The 21509-nt window shown below is 45.5% G+C and overlaps 1 protein-coding gene across 1 annotated transcript in view; it reads right to left on the bottom strand.

Annotated features, from left to right (window-relative positions):
• Positions 1-21509, bottom strand: part of LOC144828000 (fibrocystin-L-like) — a 1506874-nt gene that overhangs the window by 414100 nt on the left and 1071265 nt on the right. The window contains exon 55 of the mRNA XM_078686147.1: positions 12173-12332. Coding sequence (XP_078542273.1) covers positions 12173-12332 — 160 coding nt within the window. The remainder of the gene's footprint in view (positions 1-12172; positions 12333-21509) is intronic.

Here is a 21509-nt window from a genome sequence, read left to right on the forward strand (position 1 = left end):
GAATTCCAAAGCTTGGGGGCCAGATATGCAAACCTACGCCCACCTTGTCGTTTTAATTTAATTGGGGGGGTGGACAAGAGATGGAGATGGGCTGAACGAAGGTTGCGTGCAGGGGAATATCTCATGATAAGGCTTTTAAGAAATTTGGGGCTAGTTCAGTGAAGAGCTTTAAAAATTATACAGCCTGACTTGAACGCCGTACGTTGCGCCATAGCTAGCCAGTGTAAGGAACGCAATAACGCCCTGGCGGACTGCCATCTCGGTTGCTTCAAAATCAATCTTGCTGCCTGGTTTTGAACTATCTGAAGGCGATTAACCAGGCCCAAGGGAAGGCCGGTATACAGAGAGTTGGAAAAATCCAGCTGGGAGAGTACCAGCGCAATCACCACCTGGACCAGAGCTTGTGGGATAGTAGGTAAGCGATCTTTCTTATTTTTCGTAGTTGTAACAGGGAGGAAGAAACCACTGCTCCCACATGGCCCCTCAAAGAAAGGTCAGAGTCTATAGTCACTCCTAGACTTTTCACCGATGGAGACGGGATGGGGGGAGGACCTAGATCGCCTGGCCAGAAATGAGATCCCCAACTAGCGGGGCTCTTCCCTGGCAACACCAACTCGGTTTTCCCGGGGTTGAGCATCAGTTGGTTCCGATCCATCCAGTCTTGAATATGCAGCATTGTGGCTTTGAAATCAGCCGCCGCATTTTGAGAGTCTAGCTTGAAAACCAACTGAAGATCGTCAGCATAGTTAAATACCGTAGTGTTCCTGGCCTTCAGTGAGTGAATCAAAGGGCGGATGTACAGGTTAAACAACATTGGGGACAGGGATGAGGCCTGGGGGACACCACAGGAAGTGGTCAAGTCAGGGGCCATGTAACTCCCCAGACACACTGCCTGAGTTCTGCCTGTTAGGAAAGATTTTATCCACCCATATGCTGTGCCCCGGATCCCCGCTTGTTCGACACGGTGCAATAAGATGTTATGATCGACCGTGTAGAACGCGGCAGATAGATCTAAAAGCACGAGTGCCTGCGGGGTCCCCTTATCAGCGTTGGCTCTAAGAGTGTCCATCACTGCCAACATTACCGATTCCGTTGAATGGGCAGGCCGGAATCCGGCTTGGTTTGGTTCTAGATAATTAGAGTTTTCAATGAACTTAGAAAGGCACCTAGCCACGTAAGCCTCCAGAATTTTTGAGAAATAAGAAAGGAGCGAGATCGGGTGGAAGTTGGCCAAAACAGAAGGATCTGTTCCTGGTTTCTTTAGCAGAGGGACTAAGATGGCTTTTTTTAAAGTAGTGGGTACTTCCCCCTTACTCAAGGATTCATTAAGAAAGGGAAGGAGGCTATGAGGTAAGACAGAGAATATTTTCCTCAGAATCGTGGGAGGGCAGCAGTCTTTGGGAGAGCCCGACTTGACTCGAGACATTAATTCAAATAAGGTGTCAGGGCCGATCTCTGTGAATTGATCCATGATGCATGTGTTAGCAGGGTTAGCTCCTAGGGGTTCCTCATGCGCTACCGAGGGGATACTTGCCCTAATGATTTCAATTTTTTCCGCGAAGTAGCTGTTCAGTGCATTGCACCGTTCTTGGGTAGAGGCCAGGCCAGGTAAGATTCTATCTTCGCTGCTAAGATCATTCACAATCCTAAAGATTTCTTTGGGTTTGTTGGGGACTTCCAACACCTTAGTGGAAAAGTATGAGGTCTTAGCAGCCAATAAGGCTTTTTTATATGCCTTACGAGCTATGAGGTAAAGGTGTTTTGCCTCACTGGTGTAGCTATGCCTCCATTTCCTTTCAGCCTGACGCAAGAGTAGTTTATGAGATTTGAGTTCAATAGTAAACCATTTATGGGCTTCGGCCTGTCTCACCCGGGAAAATTTGGTGAGTGGAGCATGGATGTTGCTGGCCGCTAGTAGCCAGTTAGAAATACTCTTTTCCATGGCATCAACATTGATATTGGTGTCAGGAGGGGGAAGGGAACTAGCCAATGTAGACATGAATTCCTGAGTAGCAAGAGTTCTCCACTTTCAGGTCATGCCTCCCGCTACCTTCGGAAGCTTGACTCTACCTTTAAAGGTAGCTGTGAATTCGATGAAGTGGTGATCTGACCAAATACATGGAGAAATAAGAGGTGACGACAGCTCCATGTTACACGTCCATATTTGATCCAAAATGTGGCCTTTTACATGCGTGGGGGCCAAAATATGCTGGACCAGATTAATATTCGTCAGCATTTCAGTCAGTTCTGCTGAATGAGTCACACCCCCTTTGTCATTGAACCAATAATTCAGATCCCCAATTAGCATGACTCTGGCATGATTCATGGCAAGGTTGGCTATCTGCTCACTCAGAGCGATAGGAAAGGTGGGCATAGACTGAGTGGGGCGATACATAAGCACCAGCGCAAGAGATCCTGAGTTTGTGTCAAAATTAAGGACCATATTCTCAGCCTCAGGGAGAATCAGGGGTGTCAGCATGTTAAACGTGTAACTTTTGTTTATAATAGCGGCGACGCCCCCTCCCATCCTCCCTTCCGGCCTATTAACTGATAGAATATAATATTCGGAGGGAAGTGCAGCTAAAATATCCGGAGTCGAGTCAGGGGTAAGCCACGTCTCAGAGAGCAGCAAGACGTCAGGTTTCGCAGACGTCAGCAGCATAAAGATATCAAGTTGGTGCTTCACCAACGAGCGGGTGTTAAGGTACATAACCCGAAGGGAAGTCGAGTTTGATTTAGTGGGCGCTTCCGCTGCTACCGTAGAGTACGCTTCTAACCGAGAGGCAGAATAATCTGCTTGTTCATGGAAAATGCCATGCGACCTGATCTGGTCCGCCATTACCAGCGCAAACCTGGATTTGCATTGCTCGAGAGATCTAATTTCATCAGAGAAATAAACCAGGGTTTGTGGCCCCTGGACCCGTGCGGGCGCGGACTGGCGCAGACGGGCTTGCCTTTGGCACGCCTTTGGCTTGCCTTTGGCGCGCCCGCTGCGCGCGTCCGCTGCGCTCCCGCGTACTCATGCACATCTGTACCCTTTTCCCGCCTCAAAGCTCCACCCCGCTCTGTCTGATTGGCTGAGGCCGCTAGGAGGATGACAGGCAATGTTCCAATACAATTTCAATGCCCCACGCCATTCGGTAAATGAGTAAGTGAATTTAAAACACAGAGTTCAACACAATTTAAAATTCCCAGTTTTAATTAGCGCCCTGGAGTGACCACGCGGCAGCTAGCGTGTAGTAGCTTGCCGCTCGCGTTCTTCCCCTTTTTAAAGTCTGTTCCCACCTCAAAGCTCCACCCCGCTCTGTCGGATTGGCTGAGGCCGCTAGGAGGATGACAGGCAATGTTCCAATACAATTTCAATGCCCCACGCCATTCGGTAAATGAGTAATTGAATTTAAAACACAGAGTTCAACACAATTTAAAATTCCCAGTTTTAATTAGCGCCCTGGAGTGACCGGGCGGCAGCTAGCATACCTCTTTGAAATATCTCTGCTGTGTGGCTTTGTTGCTACTCAATATCTGTCATTTTGGAGAACCTCTACTGGAGTTCTACAATGCTGACACCTTCTTATTTCTACTGGACCTAATAGTTCTGCTTAGTTCCGAGTTAGTTTAAGAAATCTGAATTTCCTCATACATAATAGGCTAGAGAACCGCAAATCATATACTGATCATCAAATCTTGCTTCTCATGTTTTGTATTGCTATTGACACATTTTGGGTTTGTTTCATGTTGCTAAAGCTGAACTATGTTAGACGATTTGGTTTGCTAGTAGTGATTCTGTATTTCGATAACATATTTTTGAGATTCGTCTTGGCTTTGAACTTGTAATAAACTCACATTTAACTTTACTTACTTGACTTGGGTTTTTACTGTGTAGACAAATGGGTTACACTGTAATTTAAATTTTAGATGATGTTAACTCCTCTTTAATCTTCAGGCGCCTAAAAAGGTTCATTGCAGGGAGCAAAGAAATCAGCCCATGCGCACTGCAGCAAGATTCCCCGATCGAACATAGAAAGGTCTGTTATAGGAGAACAACAGCAGATATAATGAGGACATGCAAGAGCAGCCTGGGGGCTGTCAAAGCAAACAACGCAAAAATTGTTCTGGTCCCTGGGTGGCTATGCAACCAGGACGCATAGACAGGGAATACATATTTTCTACAAAATTAAAGCTGGAATAGGTACCTTAGCAAAAATAAGGCAAACATTTCATTCTCTTGGCTGGTTTACTTAAATATGTCATTAGACATTTCACAAAAGAAGCCATGCTACTGTTCAAAACACGCAGAGCTTCATGAACTGCAAACCCAAATGGAATATCTAGTGATGTTTTAAAACCCAATCCCGTCCTACGTAGTTTACACCTTTACCGATTATTTTTGTGTGTACAGGGCTCATTCCTTCCCCACGGAAGGGGCCAACAATATACTTGATGCACTAGAAAGGGTCCCAAAAAAACTATCGCTTAATATTCCTTCTTGTTTGTGAAGGGGAAGGTATTTGGAAAATACCTCATGGACAAACTTTATGCACGACCAACCAAAACAAAAACGACTTCAATCAATCCAATCTGGATTTCGAACAGGCTGCTCCACTATCAACAATATTGTCACCTCTAAACTGTTAGTGGGCTAAAGAAAAAAATAAAAGCTACTACTGTATGTGTGCTACAGAGACTATAACTGAGCTTTGACAAAGTTAATCAGAGCAGGATTTGGGATAAATTGGGGAATGAATCATACTTTCTACATTTCTTGATAGCATTACACAATGAAGCTTGTTTGAAATGACATCAAATGCCCTAAAACAGGAACGCATCATTGCTCCCCTTGTTTTTCCCTAAATATAGCCAACTAATCGTTGTATCTAGATTTTGTTGCAGGCTTACTGTCACAACTAATTACGCGGTACAAAAGGGGGTGGTAATGGAAGGAGCATCTGAAACAATCAAACACTCACACCCAGTCAAAAGATCTGGGTTTAATCCATCACCGTTCTTTAGCCCACTCTGCCACCCCAGTTCAGACATGGCTATATGCAAATCAGTCTGACCCTGTGCCTCATGGGAACAGTCCAGCCCGAACTGCCAAGCCATGCCTTCCCTGGACCAGAAACAAGTTTCCGAGGACCAGTTTCTGGCATTACAGCCGTCTTCAGCCCGGCTTGCTTGAATCCAGTGGCAAAGTGAGCAAGGGACTCACGTCTGAGCATACCCTGCCACACTTATGGCGGCCAAAAGCAGTACAAAAGGGGGTGGTAATGGACAGAGCATCTGAACCAATCAAACACTCACACCCAGTCAAAAGATCTGGGTTTAATCCATCACCGTTCTTTAGCCCACTCTGCCACCCCAGTTCAGACATGGCTATATGCAAATCAGTCTGACCCTGTGCCTCATGGGAACAGTCCAGCCCGAACTGCCAAGCCATGCCTTCCCTGGACCGGAAACAAGCTTCCGAGGACCGGTTTCTGGCATTCCAGCTGTCTTCAGCCCGGCTTGCTTGAATCCAGTGGTAAAGTGAGCAAGAGACTCACGTCTGAGCATACCCTGCCACACTTATGGCGGCCAAAAGTGGTACGAAAGGGGGTGCTGATGGACGGAGCATCTGAATCAATCAAACACTCACACCCAGTCAAAATATCTGGGTTTAATCCATCACCGTTCTTTAGCCCTCTCTGCCACCCCAGTTCAGACATGGCTATATGCAAATCAGTCTGACCCTGTGCCTCATGGGAACAGTCCAGCCCGAACTGCCAAGCCATGCCTTCCCTGGACCGGACACAAGCTTCCGAGGACCGGTTTCTGGCAATCCAGCCGTCTTCAGCACGGCGTGCTTAAATCCAGTGGTAAAGTGAGCAAGGGACTCACGTCTGAGCATACCCTGCCACACTTATGGTGGCCAAAAGCGGTACAAAAGGGGGGTGGTGATGGACGGAGCATCTGAATCAATCAAACACTCACACCCAGTCAAAAGATCTGGGTTTAATCCATCACCGTTCTTTAGCCCACTCTTCCACCCCAGTTTAGACATGGCTATAAGCAAATCAGTCTGACCCTGTGCCTCATGGGAACAGTCCAGCCCGAACTGCCAAGCCATGCCTTCCCTGGACCGGAAACAAGCTTCCAAGGACCGGTTTCTGGTATTCCAGCCGTCTTCAGCCCGGCTTGCTTGAATCCAGTGGTAAAGTGAGCAAGGGACTCACGTCTGAGCATACCCTGCCACACTTATGGCAGCCAAAAGCGGTACAAAAGGGGGTGGTGATGGACGGAGCATCTGAACCAATCAAACACTCACACCCAGTCAAAAGATCTGGGTTTAATCCATCACCGTTCTTTAGCCCACTCTGCCACACCAGTTCAGACATGGCTATATGAAAATCAGCCTGACCCTGTGCCTCATGGGAACAGTCCAGCCTGAACTGCCAAGCCATGTCTTCCCTGGACAGGAAACAAGCTTCCGAGGACCGGTTTCTGGCATTACAGCCGTCTTCAGCCTGGCTTGCTTGAATCCAGTGGCAAAGTGAGCAAGGGACTCACGTCTGAGCATACCCTGCCACACTTATGGCGGCCAAAAGCGGTACAAAAGGGGGTGGTAATGGACCATCACCACCCCCTTTTGTACCGCTTTTGGCCACCATAAGTGTGGCAGGGTACGCTCAGACGTGAGTCCCTTGCTCACTTTACCACTGGATTCAAGCAAGCCGGGCTGAAGATGGCTGGAATGCCAGAAACCGGTCCTCGGAAGCTTGTTTCCAGTCCAGGGAAGGCATGGCTTGGCAGTGCGGGTTGGACTGTTCCCATGAGGCACAGGATCAGACTGATTTGCATCTAGCCATATCTGAACTGGGGTGGCAGAGTGGGCTAAAGAAGGGTGATGGATTAAACCCAGATCTTTTGCCTGGGTGTGAGTGTTTGATTGATTCAGATGCTCCGTCCATCACCACCCCCTTTTGTACCGCTTTTGGCTGCCATAAGTGTGGCAGGGTATGCTCAGACGTGAGTCCCTTGCTCACTTTACCACTGGATTCAAGCAAGCCGGGCTGAAGACGGCTGGAATACCAGAAACCGGTCCTTGGAAGCTTGTTTCCGGTCCAGGGAAGGCATGGCTTGGCAGTTCGGGCTGGACTGTTCCCATGAGGCACAGGGTCAGACTGATTTGCTTATAGCCATGTCTGAACTGGGGTGGAAGAGTGGGCTAAAGAACGGTGATGGATTAAACCCAGATCTTTTGACTGGGTGTGAGTGTTTGATTGATTCAGATGCTCCGTCCATCACCACCCCCCTTTTGTACCGCTTTTGGCCACCATAAGTGTGGCAGGGTATGCTCAGACGTGAGTCCCTTGTTCACTTTACCACTGGATTTAAGCAAGCCGTGCTGAAGACGGCTGGATTGCCAGAAACCAGTCCTCGGAAGCTTGTGTCCGGTCCAGGGAAGGCATGGCTTGGCAGTTCGGGCTGGACTGTTCCCATGAGGCACAGGGTCAGACTGATTTGCATATAGCCATGTCTGAACTGGGGTGGCAGAGAAGGCTAAAGAACGGTGATGGATTAAACCCAGATATTTTGACTGGGTGTGAGTGTTTGATTGATTCAGATGCTCCGTCCATCAGCACCCCCTTTCGTACCACTTTTGGCCGCCATAAGTGTGGCAGGGTATGCTCAGACGTGAGTCTCTTGCTCACTTTACCACTGGATTCAAGCAAGCCGGGCTGAAGACAGCTGGAATGCCAGAAACCGGTCCTCGGAAGCTTGTTTCCGGTCCAGGGAAGGCATGGCTTGGCAGTTCGGGCTGGACTGTTCCCATGAGGCAAACGGTCAGACTGATTTGCATATAGCCATGTCTGAACTGGGGTGGCAGAGTGGGCTAAAGAACGGTGATGGATTAAACCCAGATCTTTTGACTGGGTGTGAGTGTTTGATTGATTCAGATGCTCCGTCCATCACCACCCCCTTTTGTACCACAACTAATTACGCAACTCATCACTTATTTGACCTATTTTGACGGCTTAATCACCTTATTGTTATCTCGGTCGGGTTTGCAAACTCTTCTCTTAAAGCTACATGAACACATATTTGACAGAAAGACCGAAAAATAATCCTAGCGAAAATGAAAGTGATACCTTTAGCAAAACTATCAAACAGCATCTATTAAAATTAGAGAATAAACAAATTGAACAAGTAAACAAATATAGCTATTTGGGAGAAACCGTCAATATTAAGCTACCATTGTCCGACCATATTTCAGACAAGAAAGGGAAAGCATGTATCATAACTAAATCATCAAAGTGGTTTCCTAACATCTATGAATGTCACGCTGTATCAGACTGATACCATCATTATCCCCCTACGCTTGTCCACTCTACACGATACTACATTATGGCTTGAACGGTCTTTAACCTCATTGACTATTTTGCACAGAGGAGCAATGTTTAACTAAGTATATGATTGTGACTAAGTCAAGAGAAACACCTTAAAAAATGCAATTAATCCATGAATTAAAAGAAAGTGTTGGAATCAGCCTAGACCTGGGCCTATTAGCTACTGAAAACAATCTACAGCCACTAGCTGCCCTTACAGGAATGAACTGCTGAGAGAGTAAAGGTGCTCATATGAAATCTGAGAAGATCAATATCAGACCGAATGACTTGTCCAGGCTACAGATCAATAAGCACATACGGCCACATGCATCATTGCACCCGTTTGCGATTCCTAAATTGCGAAAATTAAGGAATCGCAATTTAGAAATCGCAAACTGCAATGCATGAACAATTCGCATTTATTTTTGCGATTCGGTATTTTTCCTTAATTGCCATTCACAATTTGCGAATCGCAATTAAGGAAAACCCTTCCCATTGATTCCTATGGGCCAAAAGGCCCATATGAATGAATGGGAAGGCGTTCACATTTTGCGAATTTCAAATTGCGATTCGCAAAATGTGAATGCAATTTCAAGGGTGAAGGGGGGGTCCAAATAACCCCTCCCTGCACCCCTGAAATGTAACTTTAAATGCAATTTACACACACACATGCCCCAAGGGCATGTGTGTGTGTAAATTTAAACTTTCAAAAATGCAATTTGTGCATATTGGAACGTTTTCGGTAAATTAGCATGAAGTTCAACTTCATGCTATTTTACCACTTCCAAATTGCGAATTCGCAATTAAAAAATGATCATGCCTTGCATTTAAGGAAACTGAAAATGCGATTCCTTAAATGCAATCGCAATTTTAGAAATCGCAACATGGTTGCGATTCCTAAAATTGCGAAATGCATGATGCATTCCAAATTAGTCAATTGCATTCGTAAACGGCCGAAAATTGCGATTTGCACCGTTTGCGAAAGCAATTGACTTAGATGCATGTGGGCGTTAGAGTACAGCACTGATACTCATTGTCTACAAATCAGGAATACCAATAATACAACTAAGAGGCAGCCTGGAAAATCAAGTACTTAACATTCAGACTCATGTACCCCTATTGTTCAATTTTAGGGTTCTTGGAACACAAACTGCTTATCCACAAGGAGATCGAGGCTTTTCGGCAATAAAGATGAGACAATCGATCACATAACCTACTTATGTCCCTCCGTCCTGGATTTAATAAAAAAAAAGTATTGGCACCCATCATTTATTGTGGCGTCCGTTAGGACTGTCAAGAAGTACCAATTACTGATTTTCATCGAAGGATCATCAATTTATCAGGAAGCTCACTACAGTTTTAGAACTTTCTCTTATTTGTTTACAAAAGTCTATTTGCTAAAATGTCTCAGTGTAGGTTCCTCACTGGAATCATAGTAGCATATATACTTAATTGACAGCTTTATCTACAATATATTAATTTTAAGTGTTAAAGCAGTGTATTCATTTGTAATGATTTTTATAAATATTGTTGATATGTTTCTGGTACAGTAAACTCATTTACTTTGCTTCTAAATGTTAATTCATTTACTTACGTGGCCCAGTTCCATTTGTCCTGGCCTGGCCTGCCCATTAGACCCCATCTCCAAACCTGTTGAATGTCATTCTGTGCCACAAGCTAACACAGAAAAAAGCAGAGGGGCTTACTTACAAGGCCCTTGCGCCACCCGTACGTCACTTTTCCCATGTTAAAAATTACAACAGGCTTGTATATAAGCCCCAGACTGTGTATCTTGTCACACACATTATGTCCAACAACCTATTACTGCAAAGCAGAGGTTGTTTGAGGCAACACATGAGCCCGCATTTTAACTTAAAATGTACCTGCATAGATAAATACATATTAAGCAAACATATATACAAATACACACACATTTCTCTCTCTGTCTTCACGATTTCCCTTTACAGATTTATCTGTGGCCCATTGTGTGTCCTGCCTAAAAATCACTTCTGGAAGGACCACTGCCGATTAGTCCAAGAAGAAAGGGGCATATTTACAACAGACGGCGTTGAATATCCCAAAGCGCGCTTTTATATTTATCACCTTCTATTGCTGGAATTTATCGCCATGCTTGCGCTGTATTTACAATGCATAGCGCAATGGCGATATGAATTCCAGCGATAGCTGAGTAATAACAGTTTTTCAGGCAACATCGCTGTTTTTCCAGCAATGTTCCCTGCAAAACGGCGATATACTTGTTGATACAACCATGTGGTCGTAACACAAGAATCTACACCCCATGTTAGGTATGGGTTAGTCATGATTTTAGCAGATGTTAGTTTTTGGCAAAAACAGTAGTTTTCGCCTAAAACTAACGTATGCTAAAATGCGTGGGCCACCTTGTAATTATCGCGATGTGCACATCAGCGATATTTACAAGGTTGTACTGCCCAGTGACGCCCACTTTGCATCTCATTAGAGATGCAAAGGGAGGCGTCGGAAAAAAGGGTGCGAACATGCGCTAATGCATGTTAGCACCCTCTTGTAAATAGGGTGATATTTTTATCTCCGCTTTTTTGGCTTTGAACGCCAAAAAAGCAGAGATATGGCCCTTGTAAATATGCCCCAAAGAGATTATGAGCAACGAGTCCCACGTGGCTTGCCTCGTTAATGTTAATGAGGCAGGAATCAGCAGTGCAGCTCATTGAGAGGAGCAACATAGAGGGGGCAGATTTACTACATTTTCTGCATGCGTTGCATGTAAGTGAGAGTAGAACAGGGACTTATCTACTAAATCTTCTCACTTTTCCAGCGCTGGTGAGCTTTAAGCCCTGCGTCAATGAACACAGTCCTGCACCACAGAGCAAGGGTGTGTGCTTTCTGTCAAGCATAAGTTTTGTACTATAAGGGGATCATTTTAGTGCAAAAACTATGGGGCATATTATCAAGGGGCTTTATCTCCGCTTTTTTGGCTTTAAAAGCCAAGAAAGCGGAGATAAAATTATCTCCCTATTACCAAGCTGTCGCTAACACCAGTTAGCAACAGCTAATAGGAGATAGTGACCATCTTGGGCCCCGCTTTGCATGTCAGTGATATTTATCACTAATGACATGCAAAGTGGGCGTGCCAAGATGTTAGCGACTGGAAACAGTCGCTAACATCGCTATCTCCTATTACCAACTTTTGGAGATATTCGCGCTAAGCGCGAATATCTCCAAAAGCTAACACCTACCCAGGAGCAGTTCTTAGCCATGTTATCAAATGGGAGGTGGATAACATGGCTAAGAGCATTTGCTCGATAATGCATGAATATCGCTGACTTTTCAGCGATATTCATGCATTGCGGCCGTTTTTTATCGCATTTGCGATAAACCTTGCTAATAGCAAGGTTTATCTGCGATAAAAATCGCCGATTTGCGGCGATAATTTTTGTCTCTAAACAAGTTAGAGACAAAAATTATCTCTATTGGTTGGTAATATGCCCCTATGTGCTAATACTTTTCCCACTTTCCATGCAAGGAATAATTGCAGCTTTCTGTAGAGTTCATGTCATCAATCAGAAACTCGTGCATTACCACAAACAAACAAAATGGCCTTAAACGCAGTACAACAAAGATGTCACCACAATAAAATGTATAATCTCATGTACACTTAAAAGTCAATTAAAGAGATCACTGTTTCTAGAATATAACACAATAAGGACCTTTTACAGTGGTGGAAAGACAGTGTGGATAGTTTTGGGCTGCTGTAGCAGGTAAGATATTTGTCAGTGGAATTTGCTCACAAATAAACTGGCTCAAGGTACCTAAATAGGTCAGCGTTTCTGTGTTGTTGTCAAAGTTCCAGTCTCCATTGATGTTCGAGTTGTAATCGAGCACCTGCTTGGATCTGCTTCTCCAGTCAATGATGTGCGCCATGTCTACCCGTTGGGTGAAGTTGTGAGATATAATGACGTAGTCCTCAGCCTGTAAGACACACCAGCGACACTACTTTAAAATGACTGTTAGCGGCATTGTAATGTAATACAACTAGCGAATCTCGAATTTATTCGCATACGGATTTTTTTGATAATACACAATGTTATAAATATGAAGAAAGGTCAGAGTCCATTGGAGTCCCTGATGATGTGGGTCAAAAAAGAGATAATGTACCGGAATACTCACCATACAAATATAAGGTTTTGTTGCTATGTCAAAAATACATTGAAGGTAATAATATGATGACTTAAATAATTATCAGCACCATAAATGGAATGTTCAGATGCGAACAGCCAAGACTGGCCAGACTGCCAGAATCTGTCCATCCAGAGGGAGCCCCACACATAAGGGAGCAGGTAAACCAACAGTGCCAATGGGAGGGAGCAGGGTGATTGGTTTATTGTACCAGCAAAGGAGGCCACCCAGACTGCGACTAATCTCAGCACTTTTCCCCTCTGCCTTTAGTGCAGCTAACCTCCAAATTCTCTCCCAGTTGCACCTTGCAGACAGTCAATAAAGAAGCAGCAGGGTATTCCCTCTGACCAGGGATACCCTCACCGTCCACAGCGCCTAGTCGGTACTACATTCTATGGCTGACTTATTCCAGGGCTGCCACCACATTACATGGCTATGCCTTCCCTAAGGTCATTAGAGCACTAAGGGGGAGGGCCAGAGCAGTTATCCAAACATATCGCCTGTGTCCTATCCACAGCAAACACAGAACTGCCTTTGACTGGCCAACTGGCAGGTAAGGCATCGATCAGCATGGCTGTTCTTCTGTATTGGTGTACTTTTGGGTGACTATCCAGGTTTATTGTTTTAACAGTGGCCCTTGATACCTGCAGGAATTTGTTTCTAAGGCTACTATTGCTGATTGATCTTAAAGTTCTAAATGTTTTAAATATAAATTCAACCTTCCCGTCCAAGATGTCTAACATCTACAATGAAATACTTTGAAGATCCTGGAACCAGCCCCATATCTGACTAGCTCCTCCCCTTGGAGCCACTGCGGCATATAAGGAGTAAGGCACATTTGTGAAGATTAGGATCTTCCATCTCAGCCTTAGGTTGAGCTTTCCCAATCGTTTTGCCTTTTCCTTCCACTTTTTGCTGGAGTTGGTTTTTACTGGTCTTAGGAATCTGTGCACTTTAGCAATGCTAACCAGTGCTAACGTGCTTGTGATCTCTCTCTCTCTAAAACATGGTTAAAGTGGCTTCAGCCTGATTGGAATAGTTAATGTATTTGTAAGCCCCTTGTTGAGTTGTATACAATGTACCCAGCACTTATTGTGCCATCCACTTAAGTATCTTCTTCAAACATGTCCGAGTCCTGACATTGTAGCCTGAATGCAGTTTTAAACTGCCAATTCGACTTGGCAATATAACCTCCTTGCCAATCCTTAAACTCCCCTTGTATTACGTAGAAGTCACCCCTAAAGTAGGCTCTAGGCAACACAGTGGGCAGTGTGCATAATAATTAAACGGCTGGGCATGTACTTTTAAGTTTTACATGTCGTGGTAATGAAAATCTTCTAAATTAGTTTTTCACTACGGTGAGGCCTACCTGCACCATAGCATAATATTGGGTTGCCTCGTTCCGTTTAAGTTAAGTGCTAACTTTTGATATGCATTTCATGTCTGGTATCTATGAAATTGTTATTAAAAATCCTCTATTCTAGTCAGATTTTGCAATGTGAACGCTGACATGTTTCTGTATACACTGAATCACCACTGTGTATATTGCAATGTTTTTCTGAAAGCCTATGTTTCATGGTTAATAATAAGAACTAAAAAAAAAATCCTCTATTTGATATGTGCTCGTCGCAGTCGGCCATATCTTTTGACTTTGATCCTGTCTCGTTCAACTAGATGCTTGCAGTTGGTGCTTTGATTTTTTAGGCAATCATTTCTCCACATACTTTAAAATGTCATAACTCCATTTCTACTGGTGTTTAATAATTTATTAACATTTACTTTCCTAAAAGTTCTAAATTGGTGTGGGATTTTTCTTGTGCTGTGTTTTCACTTTGTTGCTGTTTGTGTGCTGCATAAATAGTTTACACATTACTTTTAAGTTCAGTCTGCCTGCTTTGTGCCAAAGCAGAAGGTTAAGCACAGGTTAAATAAGTAATGTTTGTGTTTCACCCTGACAGGGATTGTGGCTGTTGCTTGAGCAAGGTTAACACCCCACTCAACTAACAACCCAATTTCTCACAGTTGCCTACTAACATACATTACCATTCATCCCCACAGATGGTACAGTGTAAACAACACTAGATTCTTTTAGGAACATTTAGTATAGATTACTAGTTTTAGCAAGGCACATTTAATTCCTGTAGAAAAAAGTAGGTTCAAATGCAGTATGCAATCAAAAAAATATTATAGGTGAACACATCGTAGGCTTTAGCTCTGGCACACTACAGTTTGAAGTTGCAATTTCAAGGGAATGTGATCATGTGAGTAGGGTAGCTTATAAAGGTCATTGTGCTGGGGTCAAGACTAATGTTGTACATCAAGTTATAATTGCTAACTAATATGAGTGGTGAATAAACTTGTGCAACACATCATTGTTCTTCCTAGTGGCTCTTTAGTAGGATTTTTCAATGAATATTAGTGACAGATTTTTTATTTATTTATTTTTTTACATAGTTTTATATAGCGCAAACTGGACCCGAATCATGTATCAGAGCGCTTTACATAGCACCAGTTGCATTACATGAGGGCACATTAATTTTTGTTAGGCACTGGGAGATTAAGTGATTTGCCCAGAATCACAGGATGTTCAGCGCCGAGACTCCAACCCAGTTCTCCAGATTTGCAGTTGACCGCCCTAGTCGTTAGGCAAACTCCTCTCCGATGTAAGAAGTGGTCAACACATGTGAAGTAGATCTCATTGTACAAAACTACTTGCCCTTTGTAGGGGTCTGCCACTCGTTTCTTTTACCCCATAGTGGATATGGGTTACTTGGCTGAACAATATAATAAATAGTTCACAAATCCTCTATTCCTCAACCAGAAACTGGGTGAAATGTGTGGATCTCTCACAACCCACATGCCAAGTTTGTGTCCTGTTAGTGTTGACTTTTCTCAGTATTAACCCTTGAGTTCAACAGGCTGAGATGGTATTTGGCTGTTGTTTTAACCATCTCTGTCATCGATATCATCTTCACTTAGCAGATTTATGTATACTACACCTAAGGGATGGTAAGAATCCCTCTAGGAGGGCTTACGTCACTCTATCATGTGTTTTAACAGTCTATTTTTTCAGATAAGTGTCGCATGTGTCACACGGCTGACCCGTGATTTGATTGTGCGAAGTGCTAGCCCTACCTTGACCTCAGTGGTGGCCTACTTGCAGAGGTCCCACAACCAGGCTTTCAATGGATAGCTGAAGGCAATCTCCAAATCATCACTATTTGTCCTATTGTTAGAACATGGGCCAAGTCCATTAATCTCATTGCATATTTAGTGTGTTTGGAGCAGGGCAGCACCCCTAGTAGATAAGAGGTTGGGTCACTCACCACTTGTCTATCCATTATTTTCAAGGTCAGCAATGTTGTGTCAGCCCCAAACCACGCAAGTACCAGACATGCCCAGACCCTATGATAAAAGCCGGTTTCTGAACATGCACACCTAGAAAAATAAGGGTATAATCCTGGGTTGATTTTGTTTATGCATTGTGGGGTGACATATGTCTAATGTAAATAATTAAATAGGGGACACTTAAATCAGGATTTTTAGAGAGACCCTCTTCATACATGCTAGCACTGGTTTATATAGTTTATCTGTCAAGTTTTGGCCGATATTCAGCGACCACTTTTCTCAGAGGGCAGTGTATGTGGTAGTGGGTGTCTCAATTAATGTCCTATATAACAGACTGATTTCTCTCCTTCCCATGCCATGAGTGAGAGGAAGTTCCAAGGTTGCAGTTGTGGCTGATTCCCTGTGATCGGGAACCCAATTGGTGCCTATCAGTTCGAACAGTACATTATACATCAAAAAAATTCCTTCCTCTAAGTTGTATTTGTCCTCTAATTCCTAAAAGGTCCTGAGCATGTTGTGTTCGTATAAATCCCCTTATGATACACTTCTGGCCTCCGACCATGGTTTGGCGTTATGATTTTGTGGTATGTCACGGACCGCATGTAATTTCAGAAATTAAATCTCCCCCTTAAATTGTGAATGTCTATGCCAGCAATGCTTGCCAACTTTAGCTAGTTTGCCCTCCACAGTAATGATGGATGTTTGGGGGCATAGCATCCAATCCAGTAGTGATCGCCCTCTCAGGTTCCATCTCAAATGTTTCCCTTCTAGGTTGGGAGTTGTCAATAACCACAGTAGGGGACATTGTAATTGCAGGCCTCATAATACAACTTTTAGTGTGGTGCCCCTAACCCTCCCCTGACCGAGGAGTTGTACAGTTTCTGCAAAGCCACACTTTTTAATCTATTCCCCATGTTAGGTCAAAGAGTAAACTTTCTAAAATATGAAAAGAAAATGGGCAGGATCACTGGCAGTGTTAAAAAATGATATAACAGTCAGGGTAGTATTAACATTTTAGTGATGGCCACCCTAATCACTTCAGAGAGGAGCAGGGTTGGCCAGAAGAGCAACAATTGATGTACACCCTTGAGTGCCACCTCCCTGGTTGCCTGTATGCTATCCGAGTGATGGACATTGATGCCCACATAGTGAAATGTTGTGGGTCATCACTTAATCCCCACACTGGGTAGTGCTGCTTCCTTAGCTTCCGACAACCTCTGAAATGGGAAGAGGGATGCCCTCAACCAAGTTAATTTCAAGCCTGAACATGTCCCAAACTCATTTAACTTATCCATCACTGACTGCAGGGCCGGACTGGGAACCACAACCGGCCATGGCAAAGTGCTCGGCCGCCCCCTCCACGGGGGTTGAAGGTGCGGCCGAGCCCTTTGCCGGGGCTGGTTATTCTGCAAAAATGGCCCGGTAACAAAAACGCCCCCCAGGAGCCCAAAACCGGCCCCCACCTGTGCGGCGCACCGGGGGATTGCACGGTGCCCGCGATAGCCAAGCCGGCCCTGACTGACTATATGTCCCGCTTCACATCTCAGAGGTATATCAGAGCATTGTCCACATACATAGATGTTATGTTCCAGGAGTCACCACGTGGCAGTCCGCAGCTAGTGCCCTACTTCTAAAAAAGCAGGCCAGTGGTTGCAATGCAATGGTGAAAACAATTGGGGATAATTGTCCTTCGGTCTTCTCCCCCTGCTAATGTCAAAGGCCTCATAGATCTCATAGCCCATGTAGGCCCTGACTAGGGTTTTAGTGTAAATCAGTTTTATCTTTTTCAAGATTTAAGAACTCAATCCTGTATTATCAAGTGCAATCAGGAGGTAGCGCGATGAAAGCTTTCTTGATATCTAAGGTCAAGTCACTGAGGGAAAGTCCTCTGGAGGCGACTAGGTCATCAGACAAAATAATTGGTGCAAGTTGAGGAACCTATTGCGAACCAGTATAAGCCCATTCTGGTCAAGGTGAACCAGCGTTGACAGGGATGGTAGCAATCAATGGGCTATTACTTTCCCCAATAATCTGCAATACACATTCATCGATAGAAGCTTATAGGAACCCACTTCCACGGGGTCTTGGCCCAGTCTGGGGAGCACCACTATCAAGGCTTCTCTCATGATGCCTGGTAGAAGACCCCTCTCCCTTACATCTTTATACAATTGAGGTAGGCTCGGTGCTAGTTTAAGTCTGTAGATGGAGTAAATCCACTGGACACCCATTAGTCCCTGGAGTCTTAATCCATGCCATCTGATCTATCAGTATATTAATTTCCCCAATTGTTAGTGGTCCATCTAGTTCCTGTCAAAACAGTGGATCTATATGTGGGAGCGGACTCTCCTCAATGTAAGCTCACAGGAGGGCTGCATCAGTTTCAGTGCAGTATATAGTGTTTTGTAGTAATCAAGGAATACCATGTTTATGTCTGCCTGGGTATTCATTATGTCTCCACTTGGAGACTGTATGACCCCCATCAGAACTCTATGTAATTCGGTCAGACTGACAGCTGGCCAGTAGGCAGCTGACCTTATCTCCCTCCAGATGTTGTTTGGTCATGTTTGGTTATGTTAAGTCCAGCGTACTTAGTCTATCCAACACATTTCTATGCTCCTGACTAAGGTCCATTAGAGCCTGGTAATCCTCTGGGCCCCCCGTGAGCTTTATTCTCCCTTTCACGTAGGGTTCCTTCCCACGAAGTAAGTTAGAGACGGATAGTTGTCTGAGTCACACTTTATCCCATATTTCAACAACGTTCCCTCAAAGGGGCCACAACTCCACCCCTCCCTGTCTGTTGCAGTACCACATGGCTGTGGTGTTGTCCGTGAACACCTGCACTACTCGCCCTTTGACAGAAGGAAGCAATACCTTCAGTGCAAAATGGATCGCCCGAAGCTCCAGAGGTTGATGTGGAGCCCGGACTCCGCCAGAGACCTCTGATCTCCACCTCTCCATTGTGGCCGCTCCACCCCAGAAATGTTGCATCTGTTGCATCTGTCACCACTGTGAACTCTGGTTGGGGAAAGGAGATCCAAACCGCCCTTCTCGCCGCAACAGATGACATTCGCACCCTACTGGACAAAGGGGAAACAGCAGCCCTAATCCTCCTCGACCTCTCAGCGGCGTTCAACACAGTCTCTCACCACACCCTAATACACAGAACCCACGACACAACGATTCAGCACAAGGCCCTTGACTGAATCCGCTCCTTCTTCCCCGGCAGAAGCAGCGGGTCAGACCCTCCCTTTCCTCTCGGACCCTACACCAACAACCTGCGGAGTCCCCCCGGGGTCATTCCTCAGCCCCCTGCTCTTCAACGGCTACATGGCTCCACTCGCCCCCATCGTCAGAAACTTCGGACTCAACATTGCGTCATACGCAGACGACACCCAGCTCATCCTCTCCCTATGCAACGAACCCAACACCGCCAGACACAATTTTTGAGAAGACTTGGAAGTCATTGCAAAATGAAATTGAAAAACTGCTGCCTTCAACTAAACACCAACAAAACAGAAGTACTCTTTGAGGGCGCGCACCCCGACGCCTTTAACGACACCTGGTGGCCCCCCAACCTCGGAAGTCCGCCCACGGACCACGCACACAACATGGGAATCATCCTGGACTCCGAACTCAAAATGGACTGCCAGATCAATGCTGCCTCGCCTCGTCTGCCTCCTACACAAGACCTTCAAATGGATCCCCTTCAACATAGAAGGACCGTCACTCACACCCTGGTCACCAGCAGACTTGCAAGCTACAGAACATCCAGAACACCGTTGCAAGACTGGTCCTCAACCTGCCAAGACACTGCCATATCTCCAAGTACCTGCACACACTCCACTGGCTCCGGATTGAAGCTAGAGTCACCTTCAAGATGCTACCCCACTCTCACAGGCCCTCCACGACCAGCATACCTGCCAACTCAAATTCCACACACCCCAAAAGACCCTACGATCAGCCCAGCTCTCCTACGCCCTGATCCCTCACACCAGAAAGACCAGATCAGGTGGTCCCTCCTTCTCCTTCCTCGCGGCCAGAGCCTGGAACGCCCTCCCTCTCCACCTCAGACAGACAACATCCCTCCCCATCATCACAAGAAACCTCAAAACCTGGCTTTTCGACAGACCCCCTCCTTGATGGACTAGAACCTGTGAAACCCCCTAGGCCCAGCTCCTAGAAACCCTCACGGGTGAGTAGTAATGCTTAACAAATGCGTGATTGATTGATTAATTGGTTTGTTAGTCACCACTGCAATTGATGTGCAGTGCACTCCGAGAATTAATTGCAAGATTCCCCTGATGCTGTGCCCACTGGAACTTCAGGTCCCACTACAGAGCCCACATATGCCTGTGTTGTACTTGAGGTTATCCCCCTTCTTAACACTGACCGTTCATCCAATAAAGCCTAAGGTTCGTGTTGAATGCGTGCCCAAATTCAAACTCAAAGATGGCTCGTTGCACCAGCATTTTGCATCACCAAGTCTGAGCTCACGATGGGGAACTGGGCGACCGAAGAATATCCGCGATATGTGTTCCAGCATTAAAATGGTCCGCCAGCATGATCCATTTAGGCACTGCTGCTCCGGGAAATGAAGGCGACTCTGAGTTTTATTTTTAGCCTCCCTGCACAAGCATTATAGTATTGGCAAGTCGGAGCCTACACCCGCAAACTAAAAAACTAGTGAAATTCCTGACACAGTCATATAAGTGTCTTGGAGTAATGTATCGGAGTGCCAAAATGATTGCTTTGACCTCTGCTATCGTCTTTCCTTACATTACATCACCGCGGATGTTTAATAAAGTTTCGTGTTCCTTGAGGGGCACCATGACAACAAGGTATGCCATCACCTGATCCTGCAGCCTAAGGAGACATTGGCTGGCTCCAGAAGGAGCCTAAAAACTAGAGGGGCTAGTGGTGTGCGCTCCATTGATGACTAAACACAATATGGCTCCCTTGAGCTTTGGGCCGACGGGCTCTTGGACGACGCACCTGCGTGCCGGTTCTGGCATCGAGGCCTTTGACTGTTGTGTGGCGGCCTTCTCTTCCACCCCTAACGATCTTTCTCTACTGATGAGGGAAGTTATCCCGAAACCCAAGACATGTCTCGGGCGATATCCTAAAACCCGGGACATGTATCGGGTCTAGAGATTCATCAGTCCAACAAGTACCGACTTGCACCCACCTGGGTGATCCACTAAAGAACTACAAGTACCAGAGTCCCGAGGGGCGATCCGGAGGAGGGGCTAGTGGTGTGCGCTCCATTGATGACTAAACACAATATGGCTCCCTTGAGCTTTGGGCCGACGGGCTCTTGGACGACGCACCTGCGTGCCGGTTCTGGCATCGAGGCCTTTGACTGTTGTGTGGCGGCCTTCTCTTCCACCCCTAACGATTTTTCTCTACTGATGAGGGAAGTTATCCCGAAACCCGAGACATGTCTCGGGCGATATCCTAAAACCCGGGACATGTATCGGGTCTAGAGATTCATCAGTCCAACAAGTACCGACTTGCACCCACCTGGGTGATCCACTAAAGAACTACAAGTACCAGAGTCCCGAGGGGCGATCCGGAGGAGGGGCTAGTGGTGTGCGCTCCATTGATGATTAAACACAATATGGC

This window comes from Lissotriton helveticus, chromosome 4_1, assembly GCF_964261635.1.
Source record: "Lissotriton helveticus chromosome 4_1, aLisHel1.1, whole genome shotgun sequence".
Lineage (NCBI taxonomy): Eukaryota > Metazoa > Chordata > Amphibia > Caudata > Salamandridae > Lissotriton > Lissotriton helveticus.